At 35.6% G+C, this 25,929-nt stretch overlaps 1 protein-coding gene across 7 annotated transcripts in view; it reads right to left on the bottom strand.

Annotated features, from left to right (window-relative positions):
- The window catches only part of TASOR (transcription activation suppressor), a 53,918-nt gene extending 30,589 nt beyond the window's left edge, over positions 1-23,329 (bottom strand). For 6 of the 7 annotated variants that reach the window (XM_028110433.2, XM_028110435.2, XM_028110436.2 and 3 more), the window contains exons 1-11: positions 22,742-23,141; positions 14,617-14,762; positions 13,074-13,166; positions 12,349-12,421; positions 11,821-11,912; positions 11,217-11,378; positions 8,571-8,695; positions 6,614-6,645; positions 5,755-5,860; positions 4,846-4,949; positions 4,664-4,767 (exon numbers count right to left, since the gene is read on the bottom strand). In XM_028110433.2, the coding sequence (XP_027966234.1) occupies positions 4,664-4,767; positions 4,846-4,949; positions 5,755-5,860; positions 6,614-6,645; positions 8,571-8,695; positions 11,217-11,378; positions 11,821-11,912; positions 12,349-12,421; positions 13,074-13,166; positions 14,617-14,762; positions 22,742-23,075 (1,371 nt within the window). In that variant the 5' untranslated portion in view covers positions 23,076-23,141. Of the gene's footprint in view, positions 1-4,663; positions 4,768-4,845; positions 4,950-5,754; positions 5,861-6,613; positions 6,646-8,570; positions 8,696-11,216; positions 11,379-11,820; positions 11,913-12,348; positions 12,422-13,073; positions 13,167-14,616; positions 14,763-22,741 lie in introns of all 7 variants that reach the window. The other variant, XM_028110432.2, reaches the window with a different exon arrangement.
- Between the last annotated feature and the right edge of the window lie 2,600 nt (positions 23,330-25,929).

Genomic DNA, 25,929 nt, shown 5'->3' with positions numbered 1-25,929 from the left:
CTTGGAACTTTTTAGCCTCAATAATTGTGTGAGCCAATTCTTTATAATAAATCTTTCTATATATGTACATCCTACTAGTTCTGTTCCTCTGGAGAACCCTAATGCACCAATATACCATATTACCATCTTCATAAATGCCCCCCCAAAGCATTCAATAAATTCAAAACCCATCATGGTTAAAAAAAATGAGGAAAATTTTTAAACTGATAAATAGGTTTGTGAAAAACCTACTGCAAACTTCCTACCTAGTGGTTAATGTTAGACATGTTCCTTTGGAAAATCAAAAAGATAAGAAAATGTCTACAACTACCACTTTTATTCAACATTGTACTAGAGATCCTAGTTACACAGTAATACAAGAAAGAGAAATAAAAAGCTTAAGGACTAGAGAGGAGAAAAACAAAACAATGTTGCTCCCAGATAAGTCTATACAGCAATCCCAAATAATGTAAAGAAAAATTATTCAAATTTCATATACTGATCTAACATAAAATATATAAATATCAATTACATTTTTATATACACAACAAACAGAAAATGTACTGAAATGGAAAATATTGTTTATAATGGCATCAAAAAGAGTAAGATGCCTGGGGATAAACTGAACAAAAACTAAGCAAGATGTATATCCAGAAAATTATAAAACCCTATTAAAAGAATACCCTAAAGGAGTAAAGAGATAATCTTGTTCATGGATAAGACAGTATCACAAAAGACCTCCATTCTCTCAAATTTGATCTATAGATTTAATAAAACTCCAATTAAGAAATCCCAATAGGGTTTTTTGGGGGGAGAAGAGGGGGTTGGGAGGGGGAAACTTAAAAGCTGATTCTAAATTTTTTTTTAAAAAAGCAAAGCTGAAACTTAAATTTTTGAAAAAAGCTAAATCTCAAATAGCAAAACACTCCTTAAAAGAATGAGAAAAGTGGGGCAGTTGGCCCTACCTCCTATCAAGGCTTCTTAGTGGAGAAAGGCGGGACTATTCAATAAATGGTTCAGAACAACTTGTTATTCATATTGGGAAAAAGTGAAGTTGGATTCCTACATTATATCACACAAAACAAACAAACAAACAAACAAAAAAACCACACAGGCAAAATCATAACACATTCACAAGAAAACCTAGGGCAATACCTGTAAGATCTAGGGATAAGGAAAGATTTATTAAAGTCACAAACAGTGCTTAACATTCAGGCAGATAAACTTAATTAACATTAAGAACATCTGTTCTTCAAAAAAACACCATGAATAAAGTAAAAAGGCAAGCAGATTATGAAAAAAAATTCTAGCACACATACCTCAGTTATTAGTACCCAAAATATATATAAAATTCCTCCAATTAGTAAGAAAACAAGCCACTCAAAGGAAAAATAGGCAAGTGAACACTAAAAGAAATAAATTTATAAAAGGATGATCAACTCATATTTCAGGAAAATACAGGCTAAAATCACAGTACAAAATAATTTATAACTACCAGATTGGCAAGATTTTGCCAGTCTGACTGTACCAGTGACTGTGTGAATTAAGGAGAACTTGCTGGTAGTAGGGGATATAAATTGGTACACTTAAAACAGTATCGCATTATCTTGTAAAGCCAATCATGTGTTTATGTTATGATTCAATAATTCTACTTATAGATAATAAATCTAATATACTAGATACATACCCCAAAGAAATATATAGAATATATACATATATATATACACACATATAGAATGTTCACATCAGAAATAACATTCAAATTTAGGGACATCCATCATTTTCCTTTATATTAAGTTAGTTTTAAGAATTATTAACTTATCCTCTACCAAAAGACAGCTCAATATAATTTTACTTATATTATAAATCTCTCTGTGAGAAAATAAAATTTTCCAGAGTGTATAAACTCTGCCTACAAGTTCTGCATACAATTTGACTCTCCCACCCACAGACATGTATGTATACAATGAAATTCTACAAAACCATTAAAAATGCAGTTTCAAGTTCTGAATATAAAATAAAATAAAGGTTTCTCAGTGCTCCTCCACCAAAACTAGCCTTCTGATACACAGAAAAGTAAATATAAAGATAGGGAATGTTTGCTTTCATTTCCCCCAGAAATATTTTACTTCTCACATATTTTCAGAATTAGATCTGTAGCCAATTACCTAAGTAACTGCTCTGATTGAAAAGGATAATTAAATTTCCCTTATCTCCCTGAAAGTGCCGAGTGAGTACACAAGAGGGCCAAGAGGTTACAGCACAGATTAGTTCCTATATTTAAATATTTATATTTCAAGGATGAATGAGTCCCAGAAACTTGGGAGATGTCCCAGAGGGCTTAGTGCCTCCTGAAGAGATTTTATTTATTTACTACAGGGTTGGAGTTAATATTCATTACTATTTTCAAGGAGAACTTTCCAGGAGGGGAGGGAGATAGTGGCCTCCTTCCTTTAATAAGTAAAGAAAAACCATTTTTCCTCATCCCTTGCCTGTGGAATGTCCAGCTACTTGCATAGGATAACTGACCTGTCTTTCTTTGGGATGCCCTAAGGTTAAAGACTAGGGCAAAGGAAGGCTAATATATTTATTACTGTGAGGTATTCATTAAATCTCTGATCCATACCGTATGTTGTGTACATACTAAAGATGAAATTATTGAGAACCCAACAGTCCTCAATGCATCTTCCATCATCATTAGAACTATGACGAAAGTAGCTATAGTTAGAATAATTCCCAATGAGATTTGTAGGAAAAGGTATAGTTACACAAAATACCTAGGGTCCATTAGACTCAGATAGTGTATCCTTCTGGAATGCTCATGCCCTCTAAGATACAGAATCTTACTTTATTTCTTAATTCTGGGAAAACCCAGTCCTCCAAGAACCTAATATAATATTTGCTCAGGTGAATAAAATACCAGTATCTTCCTATCCTGATTCTCACTACTAGAAATGGAACAGATATAATTTTCTGATAAACTCCTCATTGTCAAGACTCAATACTCATTTTCTGAAATGCAAGAACCAAACAGATTTGGATAACCCAGTATCTCACCATATCCAAACCTACTCTCTAAACTTTCACTTTCTGAACTCTGGAATAAATAGATTTTGATTAGGAGGAATAGTTGTATTTCAGAAGAAAACAAGAAATGTAAATATAAAAGTATATTCATATGTAGTGAATGTGCATGTGTGTGTATGTGTGTGTGTTCTAAGATGCCTAGCCCAAAGATTTCTAGCTGGTTAGTCAAAAAGTTACTGTTAGGGGCGCCTGGGTGGCTCAGTTGGTTAAGCATCTGCCTTCAGCTCAGGTCACGATCCCAGGGTCCTTGGATCGAGCCCCACACCAGGCTCCCTGCTCAGCAAAGAGCCTGTTTCGCCCTCTGCCCCCCACTTGTGCTCTCTCTCTCTCCTTCAGATAAATCAATAAAATCTAAAAAAAAAAAAGTTATTGTTAGGTATCCACCAATTCCTAAGTGTATAAACTCTGCCTATAAGTTCTGCATACAATTTGACTCTCCCACCCATAAACATGTATGTATACAATGAAATTCTACAAAGCCATTAAAAATGCAGTTTCAAGTTCTGAAAATCATTGATACTAACCTCCACTTGACTACCTGGAAATTGAGGCTCAACAAAGTGAGGAGTAAAAGGAAGTCAACTGCTGAAAAACTTGTATTGCACATGGCATACCTGTGCAAAATACTTCTTCCCCTCTCTACTGAAATGTTCCACCAACATTTAAACATGAGCCCCTCTCCTCCGTAACTACCTCCTCCCTTTCAGCTAAACTACACATAATAGCATGTATTCATTTTCTGTTCATTCCTGAACCCATCACAACTGATGCCTGACCTAATCCCTCTATCCAAATTCAATAAAATCAGTATCTATTGTTGGATACATCTAGTAAATATCTCTTAAATCAGCCTCTTATATCATCATTCTTACCCTTCTCCTCCACTGACTACCACCCTCTAATGTAATGCTAGTTTTCTGCCTCATCTCCCCTTTTCAATTCATTCTCTACAGAGTACCCAAATAAATTTCCAAAACACAGATGTGATCATGTCTCACATACAATCAAAATCTCATGCTACTCCCTTTAAAACCCAATTGCTCTTAGGATTACATCCAAACTTCCAAACATTTGAACGCTGCCTACATAACACTGAAGGACACAGCCCCCTACACACTTTTCTAGCCTCATGTCCTACCACTTTCTCTCAACTACTCTAGTATTGTTGCTTTATTTCTTTTCAACCTCACCAAGCATCTTGCTCTTTATGAATCTTCAAATATGGCAGTCTCTACTGGAACAAACCATATCTATTTGAGGAACTCCATTTATCACTGTAATCCAGAAGAATAGTCTCCTTATCTCATTTTTTACTGAAGTATAAACTCTGCATAAGAAAATGGTATTCAATAAATATTTGTTGTCACAATCACAAAATACAATAAAGATACTTCATGGGGAAGACTGGCTTGCAGAAGGTCTACCGTCATGGCTAAAATAAAAAGACCACAGTAAAACTGTTCACTAAATAGTTGCAACAAAGAGACTTTATGGTACTTTCAGAAGCAAAAATGAAATAAGCTGAAACAATATGATCACTTATTCAAATACTTATTTCTAAGGGAGAATGAGGAACATTTTAAAACCTTTCACTCACAAGTTTTTCTTTCTCTAGTTTTTGTAGTAAACTCTCCATGTTACTTCCAATTCTTGTTTTTTCTACAACTTCATAAAGGCTGCAATACATTCCATTCTTCAAAACTGACATAAGAAAAAATACACTGTAAATATTAAGTCAAATCTGCTTTTTATATATTTTAATAAAATTAAATTACTTACCTTCACTTGGACCTAAGTAAGTTTCCTTATAAAACAGCGCTGGAGGGATTTTCTGTTTCAGATGATCAATACTCATAACTGTTTCAACATCTAACTTTTCAGGACTGAAAGAAAATTGAAAAGACATGTTTGCCTTACCTATATGTTTAACTCTAGTAATGTTATTTCCTCCCCTCCGCTGCCCACACGAGGATCTTGGTGGAAAGCAGAGCACACTTATTAATATCATAGTTGACTCTAAAGAGGATTTGATATGGGAAGTCCAGATATATACAGAAGTAGAAAAAAAGACTGCCAATATCACCAACCTTCCATCTTTAAGCAAGAAGCTAATCCTATACACCAATTTTACTAAACCAAAAAGGATAAAAGGCTGTCCTTTTATTAAAAGTTCAAGTATGAACTGTTAAAGTAATCTTCAAACATCTATGAAGGCCCATAATATTTACTGGGGTGGTAGCAAAAGATCATTCTAGACCTTTCTATTCCAATATATGCTGCACAGGACTGAAAAGAGTCTATAAATTTTAACTCCACTCACCACATCAAATTCATTTCCAACAAAGAACTGATAACTTCTAAGTCTATCATGTTCAAATTGCTAAATGAAAAATATATCTAATTAGGATAAAACTCTGAAAAATCACTTTTTTAAAATTTAAAATCACTTAGAAAAAGTTTTATGCCATAAATGTGCATGACTATTTAGCCCACTCTCAAACCAAGACAGAAAAGTAGAGGGCTCATTTTGCCAACTAAGTCTCCCAAGTTATCAATTTTTTTAAACAAATCAACATTTATATTCTTTTGGACCAAAGTAAAATTTAAATATAAGAATCAAAAGCAAAAGAAGGAACTGAATAGTTAGCAACCATTAACTGCTATTTTCTTATAATATAACGTACTTACAGCTTGATAGGCAAAAAAGCACGAGTGGCTGACCTCAGAGAAATATAACACAAAAGCTTTCCTTTATTTAAAAGCTGTCCTTTCCACAAGGTGTAGTTAAATTTATCTAAATAAAAAGAATAACAACACAATTCAGCCACTGGCAGCCCAGAAGCAAATACATGCTTACTAGATAGAAATAAGGGAAACATATCTAGAAACAATGTTTAAGTAGAAGACCAGCAACAACAACAAAAAACAAAATGAACAAAAAACACCCATGACATTTCTATTTACAAGAGAGTTCAAATATTAGGATTTTTGTTTCAGTATCTTTTCTCTTGCAGGGTTATTCCAGCTGCAAAAAATAACAAATTTATTTGTCTAAATGTCTTTATATCAGAAAGTTAAAGAGCAAAGACAATATATTTACTGCCCTCTTACTTCCCCCAAAAGAGACTATATTAAATCCAGTTAACTACATGAATTCCTAATAGCATCTCACACCCTCTACTCACTCTTTTCATTGTGGAGAAACTTGATGACAGAAAATGTCAGTACTGCTTTTAATCTTCTCTAGGTCTTACAAATCCTAAACCTCTGATAAATACAGTATTTTAAAAAGCTGAGTTGTGAAGTTTATTTTTTTATATTTATCCAAGTGCTAATCCTTTGGTCTATTCACAGTATTAGCTTCCAAGAGAGACCTTATACTTGAACAACCAAATGCTGAAGCTACATCATAACATGGCCTCACCTCCTTTATCAGACTTTGCAGATTTTTGTTCATTATAAAAATAAAGCAAAACACTAATTTTTTACTGTATGTGCTTAGTTTTTCAATTTATAAAACCAAAGGAAAGAAATAAAAGAATCTTACCTGTGTTTCTATCTGCATTGAAACTGTTAGATCTATAAATAAATTCAAAAACAAAAAAAGAAAAACATTACTGACTGATAACAAGAAAGTTAACATTCAGGACCTTGACATAAGTGCTATTTTTAATGGTGTAATATACAAGAAAATTAAGTCCTTCATCCAAGTAGGAAGAACATATTAACTACTTATTATAACATTTAATAGATCCAAGTCTACATGAAGCAAACAGTTATTTGGCTCAAATTACCGTATCTGTACAAATTTATGGGAGCTATTTTTCCCAAAAAGTCATCAGGAGTTAAGAGTCCATTAAAGTCTCTGTGAATTACTTTAATAGGTGATGAGATATGAAGAAATAGCCTCAATATATATTTAAACCTATTTATTAAATATTAAATGTTTAATATTAAATATTAAACCTATTCAATAAATATTTACCAAGCTTCTATTATTTACCAGGCACAGTTCTAGGTAACAGGATTACTAGGATGAACAAAGGCTCTGCCTTCACAGAGTTTACAATCTCATGAAGAGAACAACAATCAAAAATTAAGTATATAGTTTACCAGATGATGATGGTTTTAAGTGCTATGGAGAAATAGACAAAGCAACTAAGGGTATGGGGTTAAAAATAAAAATCATGGAAGACCTTGCTGATAAGGTCACTTTTTTTTTTAAGATTTTTATTTATTTGACAGAGAGAGAGACGGCAAGAGAGGGAACAAAGCAAAGCAGGGGGAGTTGGAGAGAGAGAAGCAGGCTTCCCGCTGCGCAAGGAGCCAGATGCAGGACTTGATCCCAGGACCCCGGGATCATGATCCGAGCTGAAGGCAGACGCTCAAACATCTGAGCCACCCAGGCGCCCCTGATAAGGTCACCTTTAAGGAGAGATCTCATAGAAGTGTTAAGTTAAATGATGCCACTAACTGGGAAAAGAGAACAGCAAATGCAGAGGCCCTACGGCAGAAGCATTCATGGTATAGCAAGGATGTTCAATCAATGCTCGTTTTAAATGATACAGAGATCAAAAGATGGAATCAAAGAAGAGGCAAAGAAAATTAAGACAGTTACTATTCCTGGAGGTATGACCTCATAATTAAGTGCTGGGTGTCTTTAAAGATTACTCTTGAAAGGCACTATTTTAAATATATCATGGAAATCATAAATACAGAGCCACAAGAAAGACGAAAATCACCAGTGTCTGGATATCATATGAATTGCTACTTAATGGCTATGGATGGATGGTTACCAGGGTTATTTGCTGACATGAAAAAAGTGTGCTGGATCTCAACTTAAAGGAAGACATGATTTGATCTGGAAAACCAATGAAAAGATTGACCTCAAAAAATGTATGTATTTCATGAAATGTGGCTTTTTAAAACAGTATTTCTAAATTAATAGGTATCAATTTTCCCAACAACTTTCTGGAACCACCACATGGGAAAAAAATAAGGGAAACTGCTTTGTATTTTGTCACCTTACATTAGAGCTTATAAGATATCACCAGTGGTACTCAATTGACGAAAAATCAGAATCACCTAGAAGCTTTTAAAATTATCAATGCCTAGACTACTTAATAAACATTTGATTTTTTAGTTGGTTTGAGGTGGACTGGAGCATCTTTTATAGAAGCTCCCCATTTCTAGGAGCGCTAATACATAAAATTTCACTTTTAAAAACTACATTTTACTCAACTATGCAAACCTTCAATATCAAGAGAAAAAGGGTTAACTGGTGAGGTTTAAGTAAATTTTAGTTTGTATTTCCACATAAATTATGTTTTTCACACTGACCTTTTAAAAGTCATCATGAACACTCATGCATCTAATTAACTGCCAGGTAAGAAAAAAAATGGGAAGAAAACAAAATGTTCCTCCTAATTCGGCAGGGCAGGACATGTAAAATAATATTCTGGATGATAATATTCTGGATGAAGTCTAAAACTTATGAGTCTTACCTTGATGAAGGCACAAACTTTGGAGTTTGTATATCATCTTTGTAAGTAAAAGATACAACCGCATATGGACATACATGTCTTGGTCTTCGCCTGAGTTCATCAAAGCTATACTCATAAAAATAATACTAAAAATAAGAAAATGCAAAATTAACTTCTGTAAAACAAGATGTACACAGTAGAATCTTTACTTCCCTGATTTTTGAGAAATATAACACCATTTAAACCTCAAACAGAAACTATCTTTAAGTACTGCTTATCAATTTATTTAAAATAATTTGTACTTTATATTCATTTTATGATATAAAATATTCTACTTCTCTATCTCAGATGCACTAGTAGGTACTCTAAAAGCTTACTTCTTAAAAGCTGACCCCTGGGAATGTACAACAAATTTCCTCATAAAAATGTTACAAATGGACATTTGTAAGCTCCCAAGTCAGCCCAGAAAAGTCAATTTGATAGAAAAAAGTAAAATGCTAAGGACACAATCTCAACCAAATCTAGCATTCTGTTATTTTTTTTTTTTTTAAGATTTTATTTGAGAGAGAAAATGAGTGAGAGAAAAAGTACAAGCTGGGGTGGGGTGAGGGGAGGCAGGAGAGCAGACTCCCTGCTGAGCAGGGAACCTGATGTGGGGCTTGATTCCAGGACCCTGGGATCATGACCTGAGCCAAGGTAGACGCTTAACCGACTGAGACACCCAGGCGCCCCTGTTCATTATTTCAAAAGAAAAACATATTCTTGGTGCCAACTGCAGACCAAGCCGCAAAGAGGAGGTGGAAGGGATTATGAACACAGGTGACAAAAGTAGTTAATTCTCTTCTTACTACCCATCTGCCTCTCCCCTTCACCTATTCACAACATTCATTAGGGTTTTGTGACTTGCAGACTAGTGATTTTCATTAAAAAGAATGCTCCAGTTTATAAACAAAGCATTGTCCTTCAAAGTCCATTCCCTTGGGAAACTACTGATTTCAATGTTGTTGCTGCTCTAAAAATGCCTGAAAATTTTTTGGAAACATCAAGCTAGTTTACAGGTTGTTAGAAAAACCTACCTCAAAAAAAAAAAAAAAAAAGGAAAAGAAAAAGAAAAAGTTACTGCTACCTTCTGCAACTACTGCCCAAAAAAAATCATCAAATGAGCCAGCCCAGATGACTTTGGTGAATATAATTTTTGCTAAAAGCCCCAACAATATGTCTTGCTTGCCCATTCAGAGTCTTCAAAAAGAGTCAATTATACTTCAATTTATTTATTTATTTATTTTTTAAAAGATTTTATTCATTTATTTGACAGAGAGACACAGCGAGAGAGGTAACACAAGCAGGGGGAGTGGGAACACAAGCAGGGATCCCAGGACCCTGGGATCATGACCTGAGCCGAAGGCAGACACTTAACCGACTGAGCCACCCAGACGTCCCTATACTTCAATTAAAAAAAAAAGTTTCACTTACAACTGAGTGTTAAAAAAGGAACAAGAACAAAATTTATTTTCTATAAATAAAGTGAAGATTAAAGAAAGAAAAAAAAAAAGAACAGCTCCAGGGGGGTTAGCATACCACTCCTTTTCCCATACAATCCATCTGGCTATATACATTTTTTATACATTTGTTAAAAAATAGCATGCATTTTTTATATAAAGTTTCTATTATAAAGTAATTCCCCATTACTTTATACAATAGTCCCCCCCATATACGTAGTTTCGCTTTCCAGTTTCAGCTTCTGTGATCAACCATAGTCCAGAAGATGTTCCTCCTGACAAATGGTCAGAAGGTCAACAGTAGCCTAACATTACACCACAGTAACTACATCATTCCCCTCACTGCATCTCATCATGTAGGCATTTTATCACCTCATATCATCATGAGGGTGAATACAGCACAGTGAGATTTTGAGAGAGACCACAAAAACTTTATAGTATAATTGTTCTTATTTATTATTATTGTGATTAATCTCTTACTGTGCCTAATTTATAAATTAAACTTTATCATAGGTATGCAGGCATAGGAAAAACATAATACATACAGAGTTCAGTACTATCCGTGGTTTCAGGCACCCACTGGGAGCCTTGGACCCTGAGGATAAGGGGGGGGGCAATTGTAGTCAAACATCATATAAAAACATAGTGACTAAAATTTGGCAAATATATACTTTTTCCTGTTTATCATTTTAAAGCTTAAAATTTAATTCTAAGTTTGCATCTTAGAAAAATGTTAAAATAAAAAAACTATCAAATCAATAGCATAAAATTACATGAATTATGGTAATTCAAGGGTTTTCAACTTTAAAAAGGATGAGTAGTATTTTATTAGGCAGGAGATCTTTCTAGGCCAGAATCTAGGCCAAGAGAAGCCAAGGCTTCAAAATGAAATGAGGTGTGTTGAGGGCAGCGATCATACAAAACACCAGGTTGACAGAAAGAACTAGACTAAGGAATCTCAATATTACTCTGTAAGTCTAGGAAGCCACACTATGTTTCTGAGCTGTCTTGAAAACACTGAATAAATAGCAGTGAGAGACACTCCGGTAGTGTTACATGGACACCAGAGGTTAGACTGGTGTGGTGGCAGAAGGTACAGGGAAACATTAAAGGATTTGATGACAAATAGATATGAAGTCGTAACACTGAAATGAATCCAAGCACCTACCTGAGTAAGCTCATAGGCTCTGTAAGCCAAAAGTGATGTAACTCTATTGGCATTCTTTGACACGTGACATTCATGCTTTGGTGTTGGGTCCAAAGCACTTTTACTTAATACAGATTCCAGACTTTTAACACCCATGGGGTCGTATATACTCTTTATTTTACCCTAAAATAGACAAAACCTTTTAAGTCCACCTAAACTTATTATTGACTATATAACATTATAAAATACTTCTCCAAATATAGATCACCTATGACAACAGTTCTTTCCTTTAATACCTGGTAACACTCAACACATTTTACCAATATTGAAGCACCAAAAATGACAACTAAAAAGGTGCTGTTTGAATGTGCTTAATAACAAGAAAATAAAAATTTCATTTACAACCCTGTTCACTAGCCTAAACGACATTACCAACGTATTACCCTCTTTATTTTCTTTGGGAAGGAAATCAAATAAATCAAAGATGGCAAACCACTCTCGAAAATATCTTTATATACTAAACTAAGCAAGGACTGATTTTAATTTAATCAAACTCCTAAAGACAGGGCCAACTAAAATCCAAATCAAATGTCCTTGATATATGAAATGTAAATGTTAAAATTACCTTCATTATTTTAAAAATAACAACATCGCCCACTGCCCCAGGTTCCAAAGGATTAGCTTGTAATAAATCAGCATACCTAGAAAGATAGATACCTAGTGAAGAGGGAAAAATTAAAGAATTTGAATAAGGGCACAAATACAAAAAAGAAAATCCAAACATTTAACCTAATGATAAGAGATAAAAAAGGTATGACACCTTTAAAAATGTAATGACAGTAAAGATAGCTGATATTTAACCAAGACAGAAACAACAAAAAGAACCAGAAACATGAAACTAAGTCTAAGTTTCTCAAAATCACCAGGACTAGACTGACTTTAAAAAAGAAAAAAAAGAGATAATCTTTGATCAATCTGAAGTAAGCAAAATCAGAAACAAAGGGTAAAACCGGTTTCACATTACAGAACCTGAAACTATCCTCCTTTTCTAGGAACATGACAAGGCATACATAAATTTAATTTTAAGGAATGCAGCAAAATTAATATGTTTAAAAGGCAACAGTAGATAAGTGGGAAAAAAAAAAAAGATTACCCATGGAAGGACTGCCAAGAATTGTTATTTTGGACTGGCCCACCTGTAATCCTTTTTCACATATGCTTTGGACCTAAATAAACAAAACACTTCATCTCACAATCATAATACATTAAAAACATGAAAAGATAATTTGTCAAGTTGCTCTATAAAACCCAAGCTTCTAAACTTATGTAGGTTCTGCATTACAGAAATTTTATATATATGACACTTTATGACTAAATATCAATGTGAAACTGGCTTATGCTTCCAATGTAACCATAGCTGGAATCCATTTTTGTTTATACTAGGTGTGACAGATAGTCAGAGTTCATGCCACCCACATATATAAACATTCCCTTTTAGGGAGAATTAGAACTGGCAAAATATTTAAATAAAAATTCCACCTAAACATCTTCAATTGAAGGAGAAAAAATAGTTCCCAGCACATATAACCTACAATATAGAATATAATCTATTTTAATAAAGGGAGAATTATTCATTATCAAGCACATCCTAGGGAAAGAAAATGGGTTTGGTCAGAAAAAATTTAAGCACATCTGAAAAGCAATTACATGACAATGAAATACCTTGCCCTACTAAATCATTTCTTCCATTTATACCTCATATCATTTACACTAACTTATAAAATAGTTTATAATTTTCAAGTGTATTGTTACATTGCAAAACTAGTAACTTAACAATGGAAACATCCTCAAATTGTTTTTTATAAAGAGTTCACTTACCTGGTATCGATCAACCATAAGAAATGCATAGGATTCTGAAAGTTCTTTATCTAAACGACCATCAAACTTCAGTTCTCTTCGCTTTTCTGTGAACTAAACAAAACTAAATCTATAACAACTCCTTAGTATGTGATTATGTCTTTCAAGCTAAGAGCTTCAGTAATTTTATTCCTAAGAAATCCCAAATGTAACCAAAGTAGAAATTATCTTTTCTCTCCCTGTATTTTCTGTGCTTCAATTTTTTCCTTATAACTAGCTCTTTACCTCATAATAATCAAATAAGCATCTAGTGTTTATCAATTTTAACTAAATTTCTACTAAAATTTTACCACATTCCAACTCTCCCACAGATTTTTAAGTTCATGTTTTAGTTACCTTTGGATCTCTCAGTTTACTTAACATGATGCACTGCATACAGTAGGTGGTTTAATAAATCTCTGCTGAATGATCAACTTTTGGACTATAAACTCAATCAGGACACGGAAAAGGTTCCATTTCTTTAAAACTATAGTCTCAATGCCAACTATGTAAGACATGTACCATACATACTGCCAGGATAAAAAAACAACTTTGTCTAAGTATAACTAAACTGCAAGTTACTGACTTTCACTTTTAGATACAAGCAAACAGATATACATTCAAAATATGGAGCTCACATCTAATAGATTTATATGCAGTATTCAAATAATTACCAATGTTCAGTAATATGATTAATCATTAGACTAAATTTTCATATAAAATTAATAAATAACCCTTATCATACCATGAAACCACATCAAACTATCAAGGTTTTAATTTTCTTGGGGAGCCAGTAACTTCATGGATTCTCTCAAAATTAATTCTGGTAGCACTGGGTTAACCAACTCACAAAAGTACATAATTAATAATATTTCATGTGCACTAGGAAGCAATAAACACATAAAATATTTCTAAACATCTCATTTATATCATCTCAGAATATGCATTTTGGCTTTTCCTAAAAATATTCTAATTTGTACATGAAACTTTGTTTACACTTTTTCACTAAGAATTTCTACTAGTGATAGTAAGAAAATTCAGCTACTAAGCAATAACTGGGGAAAAAATTAAGCATATCCTAAAAAATATATACATTTGATTTCATTAATTATCTTCCAATTTAGACATAATATAAATTATAGATTTCATTTAATTAATATGCACTTAAAAGAGCAAAGAGACTTATAAGTTTATAATTAAGCCATTATACAGTAAGCTATTCCTATGTTTAAGATTCATTTTCAATAAGTTATTTTACATAATTGAACATTAACTTATCCGAACAAATAAATAGTGCTATATCAACAATACTTTGAAGAAAAAAGATGTGATTTAAAACTTGTTTTCCTTTCCATAATTTGGCTTTCCTAAAAACTAGCGTTTTTAAAGAAAAGGAACATAAAACAACTTCCAGACTATTAACTGGTTCTGAAGAATCTTACAATATGCACAATTTAAAACGTACCTCCTTAATTGACATACAATAAATTACATGTCCTAAAAAAAAACAAAAACCAAAACATACCTCCTTTTCCAAAAGCTCATTATGTATCAAGCAAGCACGTTTGTAGTTAAAATTTGTTACTGAGGTTGGCTCAAGGTAAGATGAATGGAGAATATTTAGAACATCTTCAAATTCTCGAGAGCCTGGAGTTAATGGCTGAAAAAGTGCTAAAACAAAAAAAAAATTAATTTTAACATGATTCCATCTTAAATGTAGTCTCTTAAATTTTGTGGGTTTAATATCACTTTTAAGTGAAGTTGAAAAAAGTCATCAAGGCTATCTTATTTTGTGATATTCAAAAGAGACACATTAATTCCCTGAAGAAAAATTACAGTTCCCTACATTGACCAGTTCCTTCAGCAATGAGCATCTGGCATTACAGATGTAGACAAGAGGTTACAATTTTGCAAAAACTTAAGAATGCTACGATGGCAACATAAGTTGCTTTAACACTCTCATAAGAAAGAACCTGTGCCTATCCTCAACTTGTCTCCACTCCTATCTTATGTTACACTGAAATAGTATGTCTGTGACCATTTACTTCAGCAAACTACATGCTTACAGCATAAATGAATGTATAAAAACATTTAAGACAAATTTAGGTGTCTATAAAATTATTCTATTTGGTTTTTAGTACTAAAATTAAAATAAAATACGCTACTTACATTGCTTTCTTGTATTACCAACATATAGTAGAACATTTATTATGAAAGCTTAGTGAAATGGAAAGATGTAGAGCTTTGGAGTCAAGCCTGGACACAAATAACAAATCTAGCATTTATTAACTTTGTGGGAGAGCCTTGGTAAATCAACCAAAAATAAGCTCAGTTCTCTAATCTGTAAAAAACTCTAGTTATCCTAATAACCACTAAATTCTACATTCCACACATAAGACAACACATGGAAAAAGCTCTAAGCACAGCATCCAGTATAAAGACAATGAAATTCTTTATCCCCCCTCCTACAACTTTCCACACCCCCCATTTAATTTTTAAAATACTTAAAAGTCAAATATCCAATTTGTTCTTGGACCAGTGGATTAGTGGTCTAATAATTTCAAATTTCCACTTTATGCATGAAATAGTTTAACTTACTAATAAATTTCAAAAGTCTACACATATAAATGTTCCCTAAGCCAAAAAAGGAACCATTTATATTTCACTGTATATAGAAGTATCCAAAGAACTTATGTTATACTGTATTACCTTAACTTCTTTTGAGATATTATTTCTGAAGAGAATAAATGTCACAGTCAAAATACTTTTAGGCTACTACTAAAAACAGTGTTCTGCTTGTACATATTCTTAAAGATACTAGAGAGCAGCTGTTTACTGTAGTTTCTATACATAGTATTAGGTTTTAAAGGACATGATTTCAAATGACATATCCATCCATCCATTTACCACACTACGTATATATTACAAGTGTCTGTAAAAATGTAACATTCAATAACAAAGTGTATATAAACGGTTCCTACTACTTTGGGATCCCACACTAAAAGAAATAAAGCCAACACAGTTACGATGCAATAGACACTAGGGGTAAGCAGGGGGAAAAAAAAATCACTCAAAAGAACATACTATTAAACACAAAATGTGTCCTATAATCAAATTTGTAGATGAATATACTCAATAATCTATTAAGGTCCACAAGAGTAAGAACTGCATCTGCTTTGTTCATTACTCTATCTTTATCATATGCCAGTAGCTAGAACTGTGAGCACTGGCCCCAAGTAAGTTGAATAACTACATAAGTTAGTAAAGAAAATAAGAATAAACTTTGTCAAAGATTTTTTTAAAACTAAATACAAATATATCCTACAACTACCAAAGTATCATTGCTATCATCTTAAGTCTTACAAATTCACCAATTCAGTAATATGTAAAACAAAATGAAAGCTTAAAAGAAATACACCCTCATTCAAATCTGTTTTACAGAATGTGGTAGGAAAAAACATCTTTGTGACTGTTCCCAACTAAGTTGGGAAAAACTTGGCAAGGAAAACAGCATGTGGAATAGTCTTTATAGGCTTTCACATCCAAAATGGGTTAGGTAGGATTTTAAAAATTGGGTTTTATGCAGGACTGATTTTTGTTTCTAACAAAGTGACTTCAGACATCTAAAATGGCTCCACCCAAAAGTACCATATGGCATTAAACTTCTGTAAAATTTTATATGCCTAAATTATTTTCCTTAGTTAAGCTGTCCCAACACTATTCCCACCATTGATCTAATCATACATGAAAAATTATATCATTTTAATTTATATAGAAATTAACATTCCAATTCTCAGAGAAGTACTAAACAGTTGTTTTATTTCATTATGTCCTATAGTCATGTCAAATGTACTCAAGTAGATTGCCAGGGGGGAAAAATTAAAGATGAAAATATAGAAAAAATGCCTGTGTCCGAGGTATTTTCTATTTCAAATGACTCCGTTGGCTTTAATACTTAGGGCAGTTATAATTTTTTTCCCCTCCCAGTTATCATTTCTACAAAAATAATGTAACTATTTTTAAGGATTTCAAGTCAATGTGCTGGTAATAATTAGAAATTTAACAAGTTTATGTTCTGAATGTACATTCCCAAGTTGCCTATTTTGTACTTAATAATCCTCTTAACACTGAAAATCCTTTGGTCACTTCTCTTAAAGAAAAAACATATGTACCATAATCTTAATTATGGGTCATTATTTGAGGCAATAATAAACTACCCTGTGATTATCCAAATGGGGAATAGAACATTTTATACAGTAATTATTTCACTTAATAAAGTATCCAATATATTTTTCTCTGGATTCTGACAATTACTGAGTCTAATCATTAGTGGGTCATTATTACTATTCAGATACTATACTGTTTACATGCATTATCTCATTTAATCATTAAAACCATCCTATGAAGTTCAATTATACCCATTTCACAAACGAACCTAACAGCTAACAGCTAATGTGGCCCAAGGTTACATACTTAATGAATAAATAGGGCAGGTAGGATTCAAATTCAGGCCGCGTAGCTCCAAATCTTGTATCCTGAGCTCTAAGTAAAAGAAAAGATTTATATACGTGTATACAAGAGCTGAAACTAATCATGACAGAGCTGGAAAAATAAAATTGTTTCCTTTTTAGACCAAGAAATTATACAGAACGCTTAAACACAGGAAATTAGGTATAAAAGGAAAAGAACTTGATGTCCAGGATTATGCTCTTTATAGCTTATGTGGCTTCTGTAAAATCTCTTTTCTCATTTTAATGCATTTAACAGGGCCAAAAGCTCTCACGCTGATTTATAAAGGTTAAGAGAAGTAACAGTTCTTCCACACACAGAAATCCTGCAAATAAGCAAAATTATGTTTTTCAATCAAATACATGTCAGACACATGGCTAATGAGTTGACTTTTGTAATTCACAAGGTTTCCTTATTGACAAAATTGATTATAGATATTTTATGGGACTGAAGTGCAGATTTAGAAAGACATTAGAAGACTTATAATTCAGACAAGGAAAAGGATTGTATCACAGAATTAGAACTAGAATTCAGGTCTCCTGACTTCATATTATCCATGCTATCAGAGTATTTTTTTTATAACTGGTAGCATACAAAAAAACATATTCAATTTAGGGGCGCCTGGGTGGCTCAGTCGTTAAATGTCTGCCTTCGGCTCAGGTCATTGTCCCAAGGTCCTGGGATCGAGCCCCACATTGGGGTCCCTGCTCAGTGGGGAGCCTGCTTCTCCCTCTTCCACTCCCCCTATTTGTGCTTTCTCTCTTGTTGTGTCTCTGTCAAACAAGTAAATAAAAAATCTTAAAAAAAAATACTCAATTTAATGTTATATTTAAGCAGTTGGAATAGACATAAAGTTTAGGTCATGAAGCAGCTTAGTTCCTTAGTCAAAGGAACACTTTTTTCAATTTTACCAATTTACATAATTCAATGCCATGTATTAAGATGTATATATGTAAAAGAAAACAAAAAAAATCATAACTACATATATGTAAAAACAAACTAACTTTTAAAATAAAGGACCACTGTTACCAAAACATAAAAATAAGACAATGTGAACTACACATTCCAATTTAAAGTAACTAATTCATGGAAGAAAAGGAAACAGCCAAGAGTGGGCTGTGGATCATGTGTATTCTGCAATTCTCTGAATCCATCTCTCTGATGTCTACTGGTATTGATTAAAATACAACAAATACCCATGTTCCAATAATTTACTTGAAAGACTTTAAAAATCATTTTTCTTCAGTCTAATAAAATTGCTACAGACATTATACTTTAGGAATGGAGGTTTCATCTCTAAATCAAGACAACATAGTGGGGTGCCTGGGTGGTTCCGTCAGTTAAGCGTCTGCCTTTGGCTCAGGTCATGATCCCGGGGTCCTGGGATCAACCCCAGCATAGGGCTCCCTGCTCAGGAGGAAGTCTGCTTTTCCCTCTCCCTCTGCCCCTCCCCTACCCACTGGTGCTAATAAATAAAATCTTTACATAAATAAATAAACAGAACATAGTGCAGAATCAACAATGAATATGCTGGCAGGGACTAGAGAGACAAGCACAAATATGAAACTATTGACTTTTTCTGGCCTGGGGAATAAGTCAAAGAAAATTTTACTTCTACTATTTAGAATGTATATACACCTATCAAATGTTTATATGGATGACAGGATTGTGCCAATACTTCCCTGCTTATTTCTATGTAGGGAGATCTATGGTACTTAGAACCCAATCACCCATATACAACTACTGAAACACCATGCAAATATCTTCAAAGGAGACTTTGCCTCAAAGTCTTCAAAAAGACAACTGCAAATTTTTGGGAAAAGATGGGTGTTAGGGAGGAGAATGAGCCATTAATTCTGCTGGACTAGACCAGTATGGATGCAGGTACATGAGTAGTCTTGTGCCCTACATAAAACATTAACCAGTAAACATTTTCCAGAAAGTGAATCATCACTATTTCATTTCCCAAGAACTTTGGAGGGAAAAATTATATCAAATTACCAATTTTAATTTGCTTTTAGACTTATAGTATTAGATTTTAAAGTAAAAAAAGGCAAGAGTGAAACATCTACTGACAAAATGCAATTGTACAATTTGGTTAAATGTCAGAACAGTGCCTCTTTACACTACAGATAATAACCCAGCCAATAAACACCACTACATCAAAGAGTAAATTTTACTCTTCCAGTCAATAGTTATGTCATTTAATCTGTCAGTACTGATTAAATGTGTTAATAAGTTCTGAATCTCAAAATATTCCAAAGATGAAGATATACTAAATATTTCTAAATGTTACAGAGGGTAAAAAAATTTTTACTAGATCAGATCAAAAGCTAACAAAAACACTTAGATTACAAAAAAAGAAGTCTTGTTACAGTTTGAGTAGTGGTAAGTACTATACACTTACCAGCTGTAAGTTCAAATTCCAACTCTATCTTTTACTAGCTGTATGACCTTGAACAAGTTATCTGACTGCACATTACTTCGGTTTCCTCATCTGTAAAATGGGAATAATACCTACTACATGGAATTGTTGAGATTTAGTTAATGTGTGTAAATTGCTTTAAACAATGCCTCCAACTTACTAATAAGCACTATAAAGTGTCTGCCAATATTAATTAGAACGGCAGTATTCTAGATGTTATGCTATTGTCAATACCAAAAAAATAACTTGGAGTCAGCAAGTTATACTCATGTATTAAGGTACCAAAAATAATCAAGTCATGTTAAATTTCACTGGAAAAGCATAGTCACAAGCAAAGGTCTGCCATATTAAAATATAAATGCAAAAGAATCTTTCATACTGAAAGGTTCAGAGGTATCTACTGAAAATGACCTAACATTCACGATAAAAGACTCAGATGACCACAACTAATAGCTAGCCAAATCCTGTACATAAAGTGATACCTTTCAAGAGATGATTTGGGGATGAAGTGTGAAACTAGCAGCACCTGCTGTATTATTTCTGATAAAGCATTTTTTTTAAATTATGAAAACTTCAATTTTTCTATTAAGTTCTATAACCAAACACTATCTTCTTTCAGCTTGGACAGGATAAAGTCCATGGTGGTAAAATAGCTGCTTATTTAAGTTTTAAAAGCTCTATTTAAATGGTTACTGCATCATTTGCACAACTGCTGCTTAGTGCATAAATTATTTTCACTAAACATGAAAAAAGTCCAGTGTGTTTTATTTTCCTTACCTATAACCTCCCTGACAAGACAAAAGTTGACAATCTTTTGCCTCTAAGTGAAAATAGAAAACATAAATTTTCCCCAAGGAGCATCAGACTCGGGAGAAAGCAACTAGGTTTTAGATTTCCTAATTCCTCAATTATATTCACTTCTAGTGTGTTCAAATAAAGCCTATTTTACAGTAACCTCTGGATTTACCTAATTAAAAAAACCACATGTAAACACAGTGCCTTTCAACATTTCCTGGTGACTTCCCTAGTCGCAAACCAAACTATGAGGATTTCTACAACAATATTCTGGTCCTATCAAAAGTTAAGACGGTAAATCCATGGTTTAAGATGTACCATAAACCATATTCTTGGGCACTTAAGAGGAAAAAAAAAGGAAAACAAAAAAAATGGACTTCAAAATTTTATCAAGCTAGGAACAAGTTGAAAAAAGTTCAATCTCCTACCTCTTTACCACAGCCCACCTGAATGTACTTCCAACCTATTCTCTGCCAACTGGTAATTTAGGATGAGCAGCTAAATTTCCTTAGAGACTATACATCCTAACCAAATAAATTAAAGAACTGACAGCCCTGACCTTTACAAGTATCCTCTTGAACTCTAAAATACATTAATTCATTTAAAAGATATTTCTAGAAACATTCCTCATGCTGGTGGACAAAGGTAACTTTATTTTTGTCAACATCGTTTCTCACACCAAGGATTTCCTTGGCTTTGTCATGGAAATAGAAATTAACAGTTTGACTTCGTTCCTATCTTACTGATAAAAGGCTCTAACAATTTCAGTTGTGCAAATGGAGATAAGCACATGGAAAAAGGAAGCTCATGCTTAATTCAAGATTCCAAGTCTTTACTAAGATTTAAATTACAAATTAAAAAGCGTTCTGCAAAAAAAATTCCTATAATTTTCCAAAAAGTAAATCATGAAATACTAAACCACGCAGTAAAACAAAAAAACTTTAAATTGACTAAATCCAGAGTATCCCAAATCACTGGATAGTCAAAAATAGTCTAATAGAAAATGGTAATACTAAATTTTGATCTCCATTAGAAAGATGTCATAAAATAGCATTAAGTTTTAAACAGATAAAAGTAGTTCATGTAACTGTTCCTATATTGGTTCCAAAATCTAGACTGGCCTTTTTTTTTAAAAAAAAAAAAAAACGAAACAAAAACCCTGAACTTCTCTCGTCTGCAAGATCAAGTTGGTGACACTTGGGCATAAGCTTCTATTTTTTTCCATAGGGAAATTACTGCCCCAAGAACCTACCTTCCCATTCTTCTCAAATACAAGAGAAAACATACTAAAGTTTGGATTTAAAGAGAGAGACCTATTTAATCTAACGCTTCAAAAACAAGGGGAAAAATCTACATGGAAATGAAGTGTGATGGAAAATACCAGTGTGCATGGATCACATCTAATGGAGGTTTCTAAACAAGGGGGAGACGCTGACATCGAGCAAATTCCAAGTAGACACTTAGAGCTGAAGAATTTCCAAAGGGAGAAGCACTTGTGGTCCTCTGAATGCAATGGCCTTGGAGAAAGCCCCAGAATCCATGGCCACGGGCTATTTCCACAGTGAGACTTGTCAGAAGCATCCTTAGGAGGACACACCAGCTTCTGTGCCTTCAGGGGCTGGGAGGGAGGGGCGCCGAGCTCCATCTTTCCTCTCTGGGAGCTGCAGCCTTACGGACAAGCTTCAAACCTGAGCTACTTCCAACTTCCACGGGGACAGGGGAGCAGCGGAGCGTGGTTCCACCGCTTTCCTCTCGCACCAGGCGCAGCAGCTGGGTGGCCGTGACAGTGAGGGGAGAGGCGGCTGGCGCTGCATGCGTGTTTACGTGTCTCGGATGGGTGTGGGAAGAAGAGACAGAGAGGTTCTAATGAAAAGATGGAGGGGAGAGAGAAAGAGGGGTTGGGGAAGAGGGGAAGCACCACCTTTCTTTTCTCTGCTCTTCCTGGGGATCTGAAAACTCCTCCTAACGGGTCTTTCGGGCTCTTCGGGGCCTTTGAGGAGAGCGGCTGCGCCCGCCTCAGACGAGTCCTGAGGCTGCTCGTGGCTGACGCTCGGGGCGGCCGAGGCCGCAACGGTCTCCTCAGGCCCGGCGCCGCCGCCGGGCTCCGCGATGCTGAGGCCGCCGCCGCCGCCGCCATTTTGTGGGGAGGACTCAAGCTCCGGAAGCGCCTGCTTCATCTCGTCGTCTCCGCCGCCGCCACTTTCCCAGCTCGCATCCGTCGGCGGAGAGGCCTCCGTCTCCCCAGCAGTCGCCATCGCGCCGGCGTGAGGAGCTCCGGGAAGCTTCTGCCGGCAAGGTCGGCGGGGGTGGGGGGAAGGGGCGGCGGGCCGGCCTCGCCACCGAGCTGCTCTCAGCCCACCCACTCCCTTCCCCCCGTGGCCGCGAGCCGCGGTCCCGGCCCAGCAGCCTCTCGGGGGCCCAAAGCTGGCGCCCCAACCGTGCCGCCCGGCCCCAGGAGCCGCTCCTCGCTCGGACAGTTCTTCTGCCGGCCCCCGCCACTCAACGTGCTCGCGTCGGGGCCGGGAGGAGGCGGGCCCGCCGCGGACCGCTGCGCCAATGAGGGCGCGGCGCCCGCCTCTGCGGGTGCAGATGGACGGCGCAGGGGGGCGGAGCCTCGGGGCGCCCGAGCCCGCCAAAAGGGGCGACGGCAACGCCCTGCCAATACCTCGACGCCGCGGACCGCTTCGGAGTGGTTAGAACTTAAGGCGAACTGCAAGTTCCCGGACGGCTCCCGACCAGCGGTGCAGGGGAGGGAGGTGCGCCTGGACCGGTCCCGCGAGCCCAGGCGTCGCCTATCGTAGTGATATAACCCCTATCTCCGCTCACGAGTTTCCTCCAGCAAAAGAGGAGTCAAGCAATGGATGCAGGAGAAACCCAGCTCTGTGAAATATTTACGTGCACATGTGGGCCTGGAGAGGAGATAAGACAATGGACCACAGCGAAAACAATCTGAAAGCCTCCGGGCCCCACCATCTGCCTTTCCCACCGGATCTTGCATCTTTACAATACATTCTCCCCGCCCTCTTTGATCTTAAAGGGTTAGAACCAGTGGCACCTCTCCAGCCAGCAGTCAATGCCTGGGATCCTTTTTTGTTGTTGTTGTTTTTAAATTTTTAAATTTAAGACGGAGAGAAAGAGACTGAGCGAGCATGCGCAGGGGGGAGGGGCAGAAGCAGGCTCCCCGCTGAGCAGGGAGCCCGACGCGGGGCTAGATCCGAGGATTCTGGGATCATGACCTGAGCCGAAAGCAGCTGCTTAACCGACTGAGCCACACAGGAACCTCCAATACCTGGGATCCTTTCATGTGACTTCACAGCCTAGTGTTAACAAAATTTGGTTCTGGGGAGCTTAAGGGGGGGGGTTGCTGGCTTCTAGACTTTTTTCCTTTGGTGTTTTGAGTTTTCTTGTATCGAGTATATATTAAAGAAAAATCTCTAAGTTTACCACCACGTTAAAAGATATACAGCAGGTGGTCGCTCGCCCTTAAAACAATTTGTCAAGTGGAAGGCGTTTTAAATACTTGATGCTAACTAAATTGAAACTACTATCATGGGTTATCTTGAGTACAGACAGTATTCACAGGGTGCTTTCTGTATGCCAGGCACTGGGCAAAGCAGTATACGTACTGTATCTCCATTTAATCCTCACAACAACAGATATCAGGAAGATCTATTATGCATAATTTAAGTGTTGCAAGACATTGAACAATTTAAGTTAATAAAATCAGAATTTGAAGCCAGGTCTACTTGCACTTCACTGTTTTTCTAAGACTTAATCTTCACAGCAGGACTGAACCTTTTATGAATTTTGTGGATGAAGAAATGAGGATAGATATTTTGCTCCAAGCCAGCAGGATCAGGATTGGGACCCAGATCTCCATTTTCAAACTCCAGCTGTCTCCCAAGGAGTTGACTGACCAAACCTATATAATTATAACAAACCCTAGGCCTTGCCACATGGGTACTACTTAAAGAGCATTCTCCAAGGGCAAGAGGAAAGTTGGAGTCCTATGTCCTGTATTAAATAACATCCCAGCTAACATGGAAAACCTAATCAAGCTTGGCCAATATATTTGCATCAGCTCAGTAAATCATAGGAAAGGGAGTTTCGATCACTCCTTTTATTAAATAGTTAATGTAAAAACCTTTTTAAATACTGATGAAAACACTAGGGGCTATGTTGAGACAAAATACTACATTATTTTTTTTTAAAGATTTTATTTATTTATTTGACAGAGAGAGACACAGCAAAAGAGGGAACACAAGCAGGGGGAGTGGGAGAGGGAGAAGCAGGCTTCCCACAGAGCAGGGAGCCCAGTACGGGCTCGATCCCAGGACCCTGGGATCATGACCTGAGCCGAAGGCAGACGCTTAACAACTGAGCCACCCAGGTGCCCCAAAATACTACATTATTTTAAGTTAAAAGTAACCTTTTTAATTTGGGGAAAGAGACTTTACTTAATATAAAAGAGGCTACAGAAGATCAGAAGAAACTCAGATGTTGAGGTCTCCAGATGGTAACTCTTTTTTGTTGGTTCATTAAAGGCATCCATACAAGCTCATTTTTATCAGATTAAAAGATAAATAGGAACTAATTGCACGCTGGTGCCATTACTCAACTAACAGGCTTTTGTCATTTGCTCAGCAAAAGCCAACTTTACTTGAAAAGTAGAAACCCTTAGGCTATGAATAAAGCAAATACACAGGTTGTTGGTAGAGTACCTAAATCTTAGGCCAGAGAAACCATTTCTACAGAGATTGAATCTTAAATTTTGTGAGGACAAAAATTTTTTCCATTCCAAATCATTTATTTAAAAAAAATTTTTTAATGAATTTATCATTATACCTTACAAGGTACAAAAAATTGGGAAGCTCTAACAATTTTAACTATTCAATTATTATAGATAGCAAAAAGTTTTAGGTTTAGCTGGATCGCATTACTAATATTCAATATTAAAAATATTTTTTAATTGCTTATTGGGAGCTAAGCACTGCTATGTGCTGAGGATGTAACTGAAGCAAATGGACATGGTTACCTCCTTTGAGTTTACAGATCAGTGGGGAATATATGTAAAATTAGGATCTATGGTGATGGCTAAGTAGAGACAGA

This window comes from Eumetopias jubatus, unplaced genomic scaffold (assembly GCF_037043125.1).
Source record: "Eumetopias jubatus isolate StellerSeaLion01/CBP00866 unplaced genomic scaffold, mEumJub1_p1.0 scaffold_1, whole genome shotgun sequence".
Lineage (NCBI taxonomy): Eukaryota > Metazoa > Chordata > Mammalia > Carnivora > Otariidae > Eumetopias > Eumetopias jubatus.
The sequence above is the reverse complement of the archived record's forward strand: the minus strand, read 5'-3'. Positions and strand labels throughout refer to the sequence as shown.